We start from the raw sequence: 16,319 nt of genomic DNA, 5'->3' as shown, positions 1-16,319 counted from the left end.
TTGCAGCACAGCTATGTCGACCGAGTGTCGTCGCAAGCTGCCCCACTCGACGAGAAAAAGTAAAACCGTCCCGTCCTAGGCTGACTAGGCTTAGCTAGGTGGCAGCACAGTCGCGCCGGCAGGGGGCAGTGCCACAACCAGCCGACTGATATTTTCGTGTGACGTCAGAACCGGTGCCTCCCTGAGTCGGTTCCAGACTGTTTATTCCCGACACACAGGCCGTCCTCGGCCCGAGCGCTGACGCCACCGCAGCCCCAGGCTATCCATGACACCGGGAAGACGCGCGGCCCCGGCTTGGGTCAGCGCAGGCTGCCCCGACCCGGCTACCCGGGCCCTGGCTTTGGGCGTGGTCTACCGCATCCCTCCACCACAGATATTTGGGCGAAATCTCTATCGTAGCCTAAGCGCCTGGGCGCCCGGCGCTGGTCGCTCGACCGGAGCGCCCGGCCTGGACGGTCGCCGCCGACGGGTACATCACATGGCACTGCAGCGGGCGGAGCTGCCGGCACAACACTGGGTGCTAACTCTACATCATCAAACCCTTCCGTCCCGTTCGTCACGCGCATCCTCACACAATCTACATGTCTACGCAACAAATTCCCACTCTCCAAACAAACGACCACTTCGGTTTCCTTGCGGCTTACCACAACCGCTGGCAGCCAACGCACTCCCTCCACCCCGCTCAGTCTGTCCACCGCCGACACGTACACGGCATCACCGGGCACACAGTGGCGCTCCTTAGCCCCGCGGTCCGCCGAGCTCTTCTGAGCGCACTGACGTTGCTCCACACGTCGACGCAAGTCCGGGCGCAGGCTATCCAGATGCGTCCGGAACTGCCGACCGAGAAACAGCTCAGACGGGGATCGCATAGTCGTGCTATGCGGGGTGGCACGGTATTTAAACAAAAAACGCGACACTTTACACAAAACGGAACCGGTTTTCTGACGAGTAAACCCGTGTTTAAACGTCTGAACAGACTTCTCGGCCAAGCCATTGGACTTTGGCGAGTATGGCGGAGTGGTAATGTGCCGAACACCATTCTCCTCACAGAACCTTTTAAAACCAGCGCTAACAAAACATTGAGCATTGTCAGACACGACGGTTTTCGGCAACCCCCACCGGGCATATAGAACACGGAGCGCTTCTACTGTAGACTCTGTGGTCGCCGCTCGCAGCGGACACACTTCCATCCACTTTGAGAACGCATCGACTACTACCAGAAACATATGTCCATTCAGGGGGCCACAGAAATCCATGTGAACACGCTCCCACGGGGCAGCCGGCCAGGCCCACGGGTGCAGCGGCGAGCTAGGCTCTCGGTTACGCTGCAACTGACACGCGACACACTTACGCACCGTATCCGTGATCTCGCCATCCATCCCGGGCCACCAAACGTACATGCGTGCGAACGATTTGGACCTGCTCTCCCCATTATGTCCCTCATGTATCAACTCCAAGACCGCCTTCCGGCCCTGCCGCGGAATGACGATCCTAGACCCCCACATCACACACCCGTCCTGCAGGCTAAGTTCTCCTAACCGCGCCTTATACGGACGGAGCTCAACCTGTTCTACGTCCACCTCTGGCCAGCCGTTCTGAACAAACTGATACACCTGGGACAGCGTCGGGTCTCTGGCGGTCCAAAGACGGATCTGATCTGCGGTGACCGGCGAGGAGTTGAGAAACTCGAGCAAGTTTATGAGCTCAGCGGGACACGGAGACTCTGCTGACAGGCACGGCACGGGAAGCCGACTCAGCGCGTCACAGTGAGGTATTTTACTACCCGCCACGTGCTGCAGCCGGTAATCATACCCCGCCAGAAGCATCGCCCATCGCATCACACGGGGCGATGCCATCACCGGAAGCGACTTCTGTTCCCCAATCAGTCCCAACAGAGGTTTATGGTCCGTGCGGATCACGAATGACCGACCGGCCAAGAAATAATTAAATTTCTTGACCCCGCTCACCACAGCCAGGCCCTCCCTGTCCGTCTGTGAGTAACGAGCCTCTGTACTGTTCAAAGATCGGGAGTAAAATGCCACCGGTCTCTCGCCGTCACCGTGTACCTGGCTCAGAATGCACCCAATTCCCACGGGGCTGGCGTCGCACGTCAGGACCACGGGGAGGGACGAGTCAAAATGAGCCAGTACTGCGGGTTTCAGCAGCAATTCTTTTGCTGTCTGAAAAGCACGCATCTCTGTCTCAGACCACACCCACGGTGCATCACGTCGCAGTAAGCGGTACAGGGGTGAGAGCACGGACGCCAAGTTCGGTATGAACTTTGCATAATAGTTGATCAGACCGAGCCACGATCTCAACCGCGAGACGTTCTGCGGCTCCGGCGCGTTACGGATGGCAGATACCTTCTCCTCAGTCGTCTCGACACCGCGCGCGCTGATCCTGAACCCCAGATACTCGACACTGGGCACGCCGAAACTGCATTTGTCCCGGTTCACTCGGAGGCCAGCGTCACTGAACCGCCGCAGAACCTCCCGGAGGGCACGGTTATGCGCCTCCATGTCACGGCCGGTGATGATCACATCATCTAAAAAGACTCCCACGCCCTCGATGCCAGCCAACAGCGTCTCTATCGTCCGCTGGAACAAACTCGGCGCTGCCGAGTACCCAAAACTGAGCCTGGTCGGCCGCAGCAAGCCGCGGGGCGTGTTCAGAGTGAGATACTGACGCGACTCTTTCTCCAACACCAGCTGATTGTACGCTGACTTAAGGTCACATTTCGAGAACACTGTCCCCCCGGTCAGTCGCGACATTAAATCCTCGACGCGAGGGAGGGGGTATTGATCTGCCCTAGCCGCCTTATTCACCGTCAAGCGGTAGTCGCCACACAACCTCACACCCTTTCCCCCAGCCTTAGGCACCACCACGAGCGGTGCAGCCCACTTACTATGTGCGACGGGTTCCCAGAGTCCTTGTTTCACTTGCCGATCCAGCTCCTGCTCCACTTGATCCCGATACGCCAACGGGACGACGCGCGGTTTGAAAAACCGGGGTTGGACGTCTGGATCGACATCCACCGTGACCGGCTCACCTCTGAAGCATCCCAGCTCCCCGTCGAACACGTCTGGGAACTCAGCCAGCACCGCGTCCACCCGCGAGCTGGCCGTCATGACGCACACTGACGACCAGTCCAGCCGAATGCGAGCGAGCCAATCACGCCCGAACAGGCACGGACCGCCACCGCGAACGATCACGAGCGGCACACGGACCGATGTGTCACCATACTGCACATCGACCATCACCTGACCGCACACACCGATCGTTCCACCGCTATATGTTTTCAGAGTCTGCTCACAGCGCTCCATGGGCGGACCGCCGGTCGGCCAGAGCCTCTTGAACGCACGCTCCGAGCAGACGGAGACGGCAGCTCCCGTGTCGAGCTCCATCTCCAGCAACTTGCCGTTCAGCCGCACCGGAACGATGTACGGCCCGCAGCGCTGAGGCCGCCTCGGTGCCACTCCCTCAGCTCCCTCCGTGCGATGCACGCCGCCGCCGGGCCCGCCGGCAGACTCACGATCAGCCGAGCGCCCCGCGCCACTGCCAGCTGCCGCCGCCGCCGCGCCAGAAGCAAGAGCGCCGACCATAGGCTCATCGGAGCCACCCCCGTGGGGTTCACTCGCAGCAACCGTAGCAGCGCCCACACTCACGCCGCCACCAGCTGCACACCGCTCGACTGTGTCCTCCGAGCGAGCGGCCGCGGCCTCCGAGAGCGGCGAGACACCGGCACTGTAGACTCCGAACAGAGCATACACATCCTCCTCCACTCTCTCCGGGCTCCTCGGCTCCGCCGCAGCTGCACCGGAAGCTGTGGAATGCTCTGCCGACTCCACTTGAACCGCCCGGACCGCCGGCGTGCGCCGTCGGCAGGCCACTCGCAAGTGACCCACCTCCCCGCAAGAAAAACAGCGCCGGAAGCGAAACGGACACACGGCCGGCTCGTGTCCTCTCTGCCGGCAGCGGTGACACTGAGCTCGAGCGCCACCCGTCGCCGCCACTCGGGACGGACTCTGCCGCGGTCGGCGCTCCTCCACCCGATGGACGGGCTGCAGATCCGCTCGCTCTGATGACACGGGACTGCTGCGATTCAGCTCACTGGCGTTGGCAGCCGCCGATTCGAACGCCTGAGCGATCGCGAGCGCAGAGCTGAGAGTGAGATCCTCCGTGCTGAGCAGTCTGGACTGAAGTCTGGGATTCCGGATTCCACAGACCAGCCGATCTCGGAGCATTTCGTCGAGCACCTCCGCGCTGAACTGACATGGCCGCGCCAGTCGCCTCAGAGTCGCAGCATAAGCTGAGACTGACGCACCGTCCTCGCGATCACACGTATGAAACCGGTAACGTGCCAAGATCCGAGACGGCGACGGCTCAAAATGCTCCGACAGCACCTTTACCAGGTCTCCATACTTCTCGTCTGTCACTGAGGCCGGAGCGATCAAATCCTCCAACAGCGCAAACGTCACCGGCCCGATAGCACTCAGGAAAATCGCGCGGCGTTTCACGTGTTGTGACGCGTCAACATCGTTCGCCACAAAATACTGTTCCAGCCTCCGAGTATAACCACCGAAACACTCAACACCCGCGTCGAACTCGGGCGCCCGGGCCAGCGCCATACCACACGTGAGTTCGGTCCTCGTCGCCACTGAAGTACACAGACGCTCAGTCGGTTCCAGACTGTTTATTCCCGACACACAGGCCGTCCTCGGCCCGAGCGCTGACGCCACCGCAGCCCCAGGCTAGGTTCTCCAACCCTAAGGTGAGCATCGCTGTCCAAACGTCTGATCGTGGGCGAGCACCGCCCTTCACCGGGTGAGGCTCCACCACACTGAGCCGGCCGCGGCTCTCCACGCCCACGCTGCCACTTACGATCAGAGCCGTCCCTCCCCTGTTGGCAGACTCCCCACTTCCAGCTCGAAAAGAAGCGACCCTATCAGTGCTCTCCGGTGTAGGCGCACCGCCCTGCACCGGGTCAGACCCCTGGCATGTAACCTTACCCACGTATGTACGAGCCGGAAGCTGACCCACCCAGGGTGGGCGCTGACTTTCGTCCTCTAAACACCCCCGAGAACAAGGACAGCACGGAAGTCAGCAGATGCACCACAAACGCCAAAACCACCGAGGGAAGACGACAAACCTGAGAACTCTCGGCCTCCAGCCGTCTCGCCGCGCCAGATCCGAACCCGTGGCCGAGAGCTGGGGCCAAAACGGCGGGCTCATCGTGACAGACCTCGTCCCCCGACGACCGCGGGCCTCCGTTGCCACCTGCCATCGATAACTCAGTCCCGGTGTCCACCAGGGCCCACACCCGCCTACCTCCAAGTTCTATTTCCACAACAGATGCTACGATGTGGGACCCTGGTACAAGCACGGCTGGCATTTGTCCCTTAATACCAGCTGCCCTTAGTTTCCCTGGTTCGGGGTCTGTCCAGCACCGGGGCACGCGGGCACACCGCCCATCGTGACCGGGCCGTGCAGACTGCAGTCGGACAACCAATGGCCATCACGTCTACAGCGCAGACAGAAGGGCCCCTGCGAGCTACCAGTGTGGGGACACTCTCGGAACAGATGTCCTTTTCTCCCATATGCGAAACACTGCCGATTCTCGATGTGGCCGCGCCGTTTGGGGCAGAAACGTCGGATGTGGCCCAGATCACCACAGACGAAACACCGAGGCTGGCCGTTTCCTGGCGCAGACGTAGTGTTTCTGCTGCCGGTGCCATCATCTCCAGTGGGCCCGGCGAACTGCCGCTTCAAACCGTCGGTGCACAGGTGTCTGCGCAGTTGCCGCAGTGTTTGTTGGATATCGTCCATGCGTTGTTCCAGAGACTTGAGGGCTGCGGCCGTATCAACACCGAAGCCGATGTCGGAAGTCACCATGACTCGTCGGTCGATTTATTCATGTGCTCGGGACTCAAAATTAAGCTCTAAAAGATGCTTAAGATAACGGATGATTAACATCGTTATGCTTTTATGAAAAATTAAAGCAAAGAAATGTCGTTAATTTAGCGGCACGTAGGAACCTGAGCATGCGACCGCGCCAGTGTTAGAAATCGTGCACACGTCCTTGTATTCTACACTCCAGCTTACCATTCGTGGTCAAGCGCACCGCCCAAGGCCATGCACCGCCTGACTGCCACACAATTATAAATCACATCGTCGACTCAAGATCAATTATCAGCAACACGTTATCAATATCACGTGCGCCTTCAACACTGGCGTCTTCAATATTCCTAACACTATATATTTTTTTAATTAAAAAGTATCGTTTCTGGGCTGTGAGGAAAAATAAGTAGCCTAAATCCGATGAGAAAACAGGATTTGGGGGTACCTTAGGTTTGGTTCCTGGCATGAGTTGCTCCCCCCCCTCAACGCAGGTCTGGATCCGCCAGTGACTAGGGGAGAACGGGGTCAATTGTAACATTTTTTGCATTTTATCATCTGGTGCAAACACGTTTGCAGTTATAAAAAGCTCTTTCTTTTATTTTCAGAACTGTGATGTTTTGTCTTTAAAATGTAGTTAAAATATTTCCGAAATAGTTTCTTTTTCGGGTCAAAATTGTTGTCCGAAAAAGTCTATTCAGCTGTTACAATTCACCCCAGATATGGGGTCAAAAGTAACACCACCCGGGGACAATTGTAACATGTTAACTTACAGGCTACAGCAACTCAATTTTTTCCAAAACTTTGATTTAACGAAAGTATTGAACACTTGTTCATCTTCCCACATTTGGTAGGTAGGGGAGAGTGGGGCAAAGCGGCCACCCTAATGCTTCTCACGATGCCAACGCTTGATTTTTAAACTTGGAAAGATTCTTTCTATACCAATGCGATCCCTATTAAGTTGCCTTTTATTTCAACTGCGTCTTATTTCCAAAGGCGTTCACATATGAAAGATATTGACAAAACTTTAAACCTATGCATATTGGCCACTTTGCCCCATACCCTGGGGCAAAGCGGCCACCGGCGTCTTCTCAAGTCCCGATATGAGAAACAAAATAGTTGCCTCGTGTACGAGTAGGGTATTTGATGGTGACAAGGTTAAGCGAGGATGGATGTTTACTTTATCATCTTCCACCTGTAGGTAAACAAAGAAAGGATTTTCATGAAAATAAACATTTAATTGCATTATTTGGTAACTCATGCAACTGAAAAGTGGCCAAGATGAATGCATGACGACACATTTGAATATAAATAATGTTTTTTATCCAGATGGAAGCAACTTATGGCCAATTGGGGGGTGGCCACTTTGCCCCGGCCACTTTGCCCCGCGCATACCGTCCGAGACAAAAATATTCCAGCTTAGCTTTTAGTGGGGTAAAAGACATAAAAATTGGTAGAATACATGTACGATAACCATGCAATGCATGGACAAGACCGCTTATAAAAATTACAAACGGTTATGGAATAACATAACATTTAAAAATTGTAAACATAGTTGGTAACCTGGCAAGAAATGCGTTTCCGTGTTTCACAGAACAATGGTGATGGGCCTGAAACCCCGGTCTGGCTCATTCGAACGACCGTGAAGAGAAGTATAATTGGAAACCATAAATTGGAACTGACGCCAGCTATGAAGGGCTAAAACGATGGGTGGCCGCTTTGCCCCGGGTGGCCGCTTTGCCCCACTCTCCCCTACGATTCTTCTCAGGAAAAAGGGCTTAAAACCTCGCACTTATGCAGGGGTCGGATGGACCTCCTCTCCCTCGGTTTTTCGCAAATAAATCGTGCAAAAAGCTGCCGATTGTGACAAAACTTATAGTTCTCTTAATTCTAGCAATGTTTAATCTCACTTGACAATTTGACGACTTTGACATAATGGCCACTGACCTATAGCCAGTGACATTTGACCCCTGCAAAAATGTTACAACTTTCCCCGTCGCGCCATGACATATTTTAGACGAAACTGGCGCAAAAAGATGTGTGAACAGCAGTTAATGCTTTCAATTTATGGACAACAAGCCTGCCAACGCTTACACAAAGTCTGAAGTCGATATCTTTTCAATGGCGGGAATGAGCTTATCAAATATAACGGTACAAAAATTTACGAAATGCTCTCAAAAACACATTACTGTGCACAGCCATCGACATACCCGACACTTTCGCTTCAAACTCCGCTGGGAAAGGCAGTATAGAATTACGCATTTTCGGTCTTAACATCAGCTCATTCTATTGGTAAGTTTATGAATTACTAACACTGTTACAATTGCCCCGTGTTACATTTGACCCCGCTCTCCCCTACTACTACTACTACTGTGCCCAGTGTCGAAATGGCCAGTGCCTTGAATGGGCCAGAGTTCATAATGTCCATTGTCCGGAGACTACATACATGGTTCAAATGTGGCCAACTGGCTGCAGATATGGTATATTCAAAGAGGCCAGTGCTCATATTGTCGAAAACAGGCCAGGTGCATATTAATAAGGCCATGGTTCATTATGTCCAGGGCACAATGTGTCCAGTGCTCGAAATGGCCAGTGCCTTGAATGGTTGCGTATATTTAGGCCAGGGCTCATAATGTCCAGGGTACTATGTGTCCAGTGCTCGAAATGGCGAGTGCCTTAAATGGGACGTTTTCAAAAATTTTGCCAGCGCTTTAGAGGGTGCGTATTATTTAGGCCAGGGTTCATTTTGAGTTAATCCTGTGCAGGAACAACCCTCTGCTCAATGCTGCCATGTTCCCCTGCGGTGAGCCAATCTCCAGTCGCAGAGCTGCTGACCGGCTGGTGCCGGCAGCTGCCGACCTGCTGGTGCCGGCAGCTGCCAACCTGCTGGTGCCGGCAGCTGCCAACCTGCTGGTGCCGGCAGCTGCCGACCTGCTGGTGCCGGCAGCTGCCGACCTGCTGGTGCCGGCAGCTGCCAACCTGCTGGTGCCGGCAGCTGCCAACCTGCTGGTGCCGGCAGATGCTGACCTGCTGGTGCCGGCAGATGCTTGCCACACTGGGCACCACGCCCAGCTGCGCGTTCGACGCGCTGCCGGAGCTGGGGGCCGTCTGCGAGCGCCAGCAGCTGTGGCTGCACGTGGACGCGGCGTACGCGGGCTCGGCGTTCCTCTGCCCCGAGTTCCGGCACCTGCTGGACGGCGTGGAGCTGGCGCACTCATTCAACTTCAACCCCCATAAGGTATGCTGCCAGTGGTCAGCGGGGGCGGGACCGAACAGCCCGGCGGCACAGGCCAGTCGGTGGCAACGGACCGCAGACAACACTCACTGGGCGCAATTGTGTCATGGGCACGTCGTGTCATAGCTGTGTTTGCAAACAGCGTCCATGGCTGCGGAGTCGACAATTCCGACTCCGACTCCAACTCTGGCTTGAAAAATCAACTCCGACTCCGACTCCGACTCCAGCTTCGACTCAGGATGTTACTCCGTTGGTCCATACCTATTATGTTTGTTAAGCTCATATAGGAGATCATTTTATTTTGCCCGAAACCATTCTTTTCAAGGCCTTGCATTGCCAATGCGAGTATACCTTTTAAATAGCATGCAGAACTTAAAGCAGATTCTCTCGCAGCCGCAGCCTTCTGCTTTTTTGCTGACAACGCTCGTCCAAAACATGAACATGGACTTAGTTTCGACAAAATATGGTGTGGAAAAGTCAGCGGGCGTGATCTCAAACAAACACGTGTAGGACGTGTAGCCTTTGGACCATGCAGTGTTCTCCGACTCCGGAGTCGGAGTCGGTAAGATTTTGGCGACTCCGACTCCGACTTCAGTCAGAACTGTCGACTCCTACCGACTCCGACACCGACTCCGCAGCCCTGGTAGCGTCAAATAGGTACCGCACGTGACACTTCCAGCTGATGCATCATCCGGACATGTATCATGTATCATGTATCATGTATTACAACAATCACGAATGCCGGTTGGCCCTGGTGATGTTAAATCTGGTTCACACATCATGCACACATCAGTATCGCACATACACACAAGTACATACACACAAGTACATACCTACTCACATTACTACTGATTTTAGATTGATTCATTCTGCATTACTCATGAGCAATTTCAATTACAATCACGTTTACGCCGAATTTACATGTGTTTGAACGTTTTTCCGAAAATCTTCCACAGATTCGGCTTCCATCATGCTGGGCAAAAGTTGGTTCCACTCTCTTATGGTTTTTGGGAAAAACGAGTTATGGTACTGAAGTAATCTCGACGGAAGTCTCTCTATCTTTTTAGGGTGATCACTCCGTGATATATAGCTAGGTTCACATATAATTCTACTAACATCTACTTTCATGTTGCCATGGTGTAATTTGTACAGTAAGCATAATCTCGCCTCTCTACGTCGGCTTTCTAGGGATACCCATCCTATTGTGGCCAGCATGTCAGTAACACTGCTATGTCGGTCGTAGTCATTAAGTATAAATCTAGCAGCGCGCCTTTGAACCATTTCCAGCTCATGCTTCATACCCTCTCCCCATGGGTCCCAAACAGAGCTGGCATAGTCTAGATGTGGCCTAACAAGGGACAAATACATGATTTCCTTTACAGCTTGTGGGCAATCCTTGAAATTTCGCTTAATAAATCGTAGCATCTGATTCGCTTTACCAGTGACATGTTGTACATGATTTTGCCAGGTACATTTATTCGAAATATGCACGCCTAAATATTTGAACTCATTGACAACCTGAACTTCTATTCCATTCAAATAGTATCTAGGCATTGCAGCAAGTTTTTGCTTTGTCATTCTCATGATAGCACACTTTCCAACATTAATAGACATTTTCCATTTGGAACACCATTGAGATAATCTATTTATAGTTGCCTGTAACGAAAAACTACATTCTTCATTGCTTAAGATGTCTGTGTAAAGAACAACATCATCTGCATATAATTTTATCTGACAATTAATCATATCCGGAAGATCGTTAATATATAAAAGAAATAATATTGGACCCAATACACTCCCTTGTGGGACACCGGACGTAACTCTAATCACATCAGAATAACAATTATTAACCAGAACTCTCTGCGTTCTATTACATAAGAAGGCTTCAATCCAGCCAATAACGTTATTATCTAAATTATACATTTTTAGTTTAGTTAAGAGATGTTTATGTGGAACCCTATCAAACGCCTTACTGAAGTCAATGAATGCCAAATCAACACTCTTTTTCTTGTCAATGGATGACATAATATCCTGATAAAGCAGTAACAGTTGTGACTCACAAGAAAGATGTCTTCTGAATCCATTGCCCACGGATTTCCGCCAGGGTTCTTAAACGTCTCTTCTGTTAAGCGCGATATTATTTTTGGGTATATTTGTTTCGTATCCCTAAATAATAGTTTCTAGCACCTAATTGCTGTATAGCACCAAAAACCTTACTGAAGCCTAATAAGTGAATATGGCACTAAAATGCTGACAAGAAGCCTTGCGTTGCCAGGTTATCTAGTCGAAGTGATTGCTGTATTGGCACCAGAATTGCAATACACAGCACCTATATCCCCTCGCATTTACCCAGCCTATTTGCGGACTTTTTGGATTCCTTTCATCCTGTCAGGCAGAACATCTATATCAACCTCATGGCCCGCTTTTGACAGCGGAAAACATAATTTTCGGATCAAGATCAAGGGACATGTGTATGCAAACGGCCAGAAACGGCGGTGTTTCCTAGAACAAGTGGGTATCCGGACAAATCTCAGTCGACATTTATTTGTCGCACATACCAATCTTTGTTCGTGCATTTATTTGTGCAGTGGATCGATTACGCGCAATCTACGTTTATTTATAAAGAACTGATACACATGTTGGCAGGCGGCGGCCCGCCGTTATACCCAGCTGGCAGGCGGCGGCCCGCCGTTATACCAGCTGGCAGGCGGCGGCCCGCCGTTATACCAGCTGGCAGGCGGCGGCCCGCCGTTATACCCAGCTGGCAGGCGGCGGCCCGCCGTTATACCCAGCTGGCAGGCGGCGGCCCGCCGTTATACCAGCTGGCAGGCGGCGGCCCGCCGTTATACCAGCTGGCAGGCGGCGGCCCGCCGTTATACCCAGCTGGCAGGCGGCGGCCCGCCGTTATACCCAGCTGGCAGGCGGCGGCCCGCCGTTATACCCAGCTGGCAGGCGGCGGCCCGCCGTTATACCAGCTGGCAGGCGGCGGCCCGCCGTTATACCAGCTGGCAGGCGGCGGCCCGCCGTTATACCAGCTGGCAGGCGGCGGCCCGCCGTTATACCAGCTGGCAGGCGGCGGCCCGCCGTTATACCAGCTGGCAGGCGGCGGCCCGCCGTTATACCCAGCTGGTTGTGCCGCCGCCGGCGCCGGACTCCGGCCGTCCGAGCCCGCGGTGTCACAGCTCGGCCGGCGAATCGGTAGCTCTATCCTTGCCCAGTCCCAAATGCATCAACCCCCCTCCCCCCGTCCAAACACAAGCACACACGCATGCTACACCTCGCATCGCAATTATTTGCCTTCAATTCAAGCTGGGTCAGGTGGGTGACGCGCGTGATCGCCTGAGGCGAAGAGGGGGAGGGGAATGTTTTTGTCATTTAATGCTCAATGCAATCGCTGTGACTTTTTACAAGACAATTGAAGACAGGCTAGATTGATGATTTCAGAATTTAGAGTGTTGCATTTCTTGGATTAGCTTCAGAAGCGGTCCCAATTCACGTGACAGCCTCGATGGTGGTTATATGTAGAACAAACCGCCAAACCGCCTCGCCAAAAGCAGCTTTAGGCTGCAGATGAGCTGGGTTGACTGGGTGTGCTGTGTCACCTGTACAGTGGATGCTGATCAACTTTGACTGTTCGGCAATGTGGGTGAAACGGGCGAACGACCTAGTGGACGCTTTTAACGTGGACCCGCTCTACCTGAAGCACGACAAACAGGGCCTGGTGCCCGATTACAGGGTAAGCTCTGCCAAGACCTCACCTTGACCTTGGGTCACCTTGTCAAGCTGAATTTTAAAGGTGTCCTCTTAACCCTCGCATGTGTGCGGCGTTTGCCAGCTTCTAATGTGTAGGGGGGGGGGGTCGGTTGGACTCCCCCTTGCCGTTTGGCCCCTGATCGAGCTAGAGCTTCGCGGAAAAAACGAGCGTGTTGCCCGTGACGAGAGGAAGCCGATGATACCCAATTTTAAGGTCCTAGGTCATTGGGTGACCTTCCAGGTCAGGTCAATGACCCAAAGTCGGGAAAATCGGGACCTGTTAGAAAGTCGTAAAGTGTGGCTGCTAAGGGGTTTTTCGGGGTGCTGATCACGAATATCGTGTTAGTTTTGATCACAGATGATGTCTTGAGGCATTTAGACCAGGTCGGGTCAGGTCAGGTCAGGTCAACCAGTAGGCGTCGTGACGGGTATTCGTAGTACGTGTCAACCGCCTCTGACAGCTTCGTAACATGTTACGAAGTCACCAAAACTACTTCGTAAATGTTCAAATGGTTGCTAAATTCGAAGTCAGCTCCAAAAACTAGCCTAGAAACATGTAAAACTCGAAAAAGTGAACCGAGGTCACCCGAGGTCACCAAAGGTCAATGACCTGACCTGACCTTCAGGTGACCTTGACACACACTGGAGTAACATCAAATCACATGTTTGAACGTTTGAAACCACGAAAAGCTTGCAAACACGCGGCTAGTGCGAGCCGACATACGCGAAATCGCGATTCCGGCCAAACATGGTCTCGGAAAAGAGGTCACAGGTCAAAGGTCATTTGGGTCAGGGTCATGAAATTTTCAGGGTAGGTGTAAAATTGATCAATGCGAGGGTACTGAAAGTTTCGTCGCGATCGGCCGCTTTTTACGCGAGTTATTCGCGAAAAACCATGGGGGGGTCCATCCGACCCCCCCCCCCCTACACATGCGAGGGTTAAAATTGTCCTCCCCGTGGCCTAGTGTATAAGATGTCCGGCTCCCAACTCGGTGACAGCGAGTTCGCGGCCGGGAACCTCCATGTCGTTTGAGCCTCGTTTCTACATTAAGCTAGCTGGCAACTGGCGAGAGAGGGCCATGCTAGACCCGGAAGGACCGTGCCGCCATCTACCTGCGGTACGTTAAACTTTCCATCCAAATTGTCGCCGGTGAAACGCGGGCGCTGGCAAGGTGGGTCCGTGGTGTCATTCGCACTGCTTAGCGGGGCATCCGACCCATATCCACCCATTCAACTATTCGGACAAAATTTCTTTTAGGTCAACTTATAGTTCATTGGACGCGTCTCGACGAGACGTACAGGTCTCGCGAGATTAAGCGGTAGGTTTTGCACTTTTACATTTCCGGTTATATCTCAGAAACTAATCGATCTACGATGAAGCCATTTTACACGATCATGGCCGGCTTGTTACCCAACAAGTCGATCGCATCTTCAACACTTAAAAGCTTAAGACGACGAAGATATAGCCTGAAGTACACTAAATTTTCTAGGTGCAAACCCTACCGCTAAAACCCGCGAGACCTGTACACGATACCGGTAAAATAAATGTCGTTTGATTTTTGAGTCAAGAGGTGTGGCAGAAATAATATTTCCACGAAAACGTGTTTTTTACAGTTCCCCCCCCCCCCTAGAGGCTAATTCGCTGACCTGAGGTCAAATCTGATAACGGTCTACAGAAAGAGCGTTTACGGAGCTATCAAATGCGCTTTTTTGCGGTGCTCTAACTCAATCTGTTCGTTCTTGAGCTATACGTTGCTTTGTCGAAATTGTCAAAATAGGCGAAGTTTGACATTGGATTAACTCTGGTGACCTGACTGTTGAGCTAACCGTTTGTTTGTTTTTTTGTCCTTATTTTGGACGTTATTTCGAATCCCTCTTACCACGTGTCGCTATGTGGCCCAGGCGCCGGATCAGGAGGAGGGGGGGGGGGGAGTGTTCAAACACCCCCAGCAGGGCGTGGAAATTCAGGACCCCAGCGGGCCGTAGGGGTCAGTTTGAGTTCGCTGGCTTAACGCGGCTAGAAAATATTGGCGAAAAACGGGATGGGGGGCAGTTTTCTCCCCCCGGCGGGGTGTGGGTGAATCGGTGCATGACTGGGGAGTGCGGCCCAGAGACCCATCCTATTTGTCGGCGATATCTTCAAAACCGCTCAACGTATCAACACGAAACGATCAGCACCTTCGGATGCACCAATTTGACATTTTGTGTTTAACCTCCGCCCGGGTAGGGGGGGAGGGATTTTCGGCCACACAGTTATGTGTATTCTCGTATATGGACCAAAGTTCGAAGACCTTGCATAGTTGTCTCTTTTCAATATTCTAGGGTAAGCTGTATCAAAGAAACATCCTACTATATCTGTGTGTGTTGAAATTGAACATATTTTTCACTAAAATACTTATTTGATCCTATAGCAAATATAAATGTTCTAGCCAGTGAGAAGCAAATGGGATCTTACTTGGCCGTCTCTGACCCGCCGCTGAAATCGCCTACCCGTGTGTGCGTGCTGGCAGCACTGGCAGATTCCACTGGGACGCCGGTTCCGCTCTCTGAAGCTGTGGTTCGTGCTGCGCCTGTACGGACTGGCCGGAGTGCGTGCGCACATTCGGCGCCACGTGCAGCTGGCGCAGCTGTTTGAACAGCGCGTGCGCGCCGACCCGCGCTTCCAAATAGTGACGCCCGTCACACTGGGCCTCGTCTGCTTCCGACTCCAGGTCAGTGGCCACCACATAGCCCTCGTCTCAGCGATACATATAACGAACCGCGACTCCGGTACAGTGTTAACTAACCGCCACTCCTGTTCAGTGTTAACTAACCGCCACTCCGGTACAGTGTTAACTAACCGCCACTCCTGTACAGTGTTAACTAACCGCCACTCCGGTACAGTGTTAACCAACCGCCACTCCTGTACAGTGTTAACCAGCCGCCACTCCGGTACAGTGTTAACTAACCGCCACTCCTGTACAGTGTTAACTAACCGCCACTCCTGTACAGTGTTACAACACCGCCACTCCTGTACAGTGTTAACCAACCGCCACTCCGGTACAGTGTTAACTAACCGCCACTCTGGTACAGTGATAACTAACCGCCACTCCTGTACAGTGTTAACTAACCGCCACTCCTGTACAGTGTTACAACACCGCCACTCCTGTACAGTGTTACAACACCGCCACTCCGATACAGTGTTAACTAACCGCCACTCCTGTACAGTGTTAACTAACCGCCACTCTTGTACAGTGTTAACCAACTGCCACTCCGGTACAGTGTTAACTAACCGCCACTCCGGTACAGTGTTAACCAACCGCCACTCCTGTACAGTGTTAACTAACCGCCACTCCGGTACAGTGTTAACCAACTGCCACTCCGGTACAGTGTTAACTAACCGCCACTCCTGTACAGTGTTAACTAACCGCCACTCCGGTACAGTGTTAACTAACCG

General features: G+C 53.0%; 2 protein-coding genes across 2 annotated transcripts in view; one reads left to right on the top strand and one right to left on the bottom strand.

Annotated features, from left to right (window-relative positions):
* The window catches only part of LOC122387629 (aromatic-L-amino-acid decarboxylase-like), a 114,191-nt gene that overhangs the window by 90,869 nt on the left and 7,003 nt on the right, over positions 1 to 16,319 (top strand). Inside the window, exons 6-8 of the mRNA XM_043377984.1 lie at positions 8,939 to 9,133; positions 12,741 to 12,866; positions 15,394 to 15,594. Coding sequence (XP_043233919.1) covers positions 8,939 to 9,133; positions 12,741 to 12,866; positions 15,394 to 15,594 — 522 coding nt within the window. The remainder of the gene's footprint in view (positions 1 to 8,938; positions 9,134 to 12,740; positions 12,867 to 15,393; positions 15,595 to 16,319) is intronic.
* On the bottom strand, positions 355 to 4,412 carry LOC122387630. Its single transcript, XM_043377986.1, has 2 exons — positions 2,906 to 4,412; positions 355 to 833 (listed from the first exon to the last, which is right to left on the bottom strand). Exons 1-2 carry the CDS (start codon positions 4,242 to 4,244, stop codon positions 814 to 816), a joined length of 1,359 nt encoding a protein of 452 aa, XP_043233921.1. The 5' UTR covers positions 4,245 to 4,412; the 3' UTR covers positions 355 to 813.

Source organism: Amphibalanus amphitrite, unplaced genomic scaffold (assembly GCF_019059575.1).
Source record: "Amphibalanus amphitrite isolate SeventyFive unplaced genomic scaffold, NRLGWU_Aamphi_draft 000293F_arrow, whole genome shotgun sequence".
Classification (NCBI taxonomy): Eukaryota; Metazoa; Arthropoda; class Thecostraca; order Balanomorpha; family Balanidae; genus Amphibalanus; species Amphibalanus amphitrite.
The sequence above is the reverse complement of the archived record's forward strand: the minus strand, read 5'-3'. Positions and strand labels throughout refer to the sequence as shown.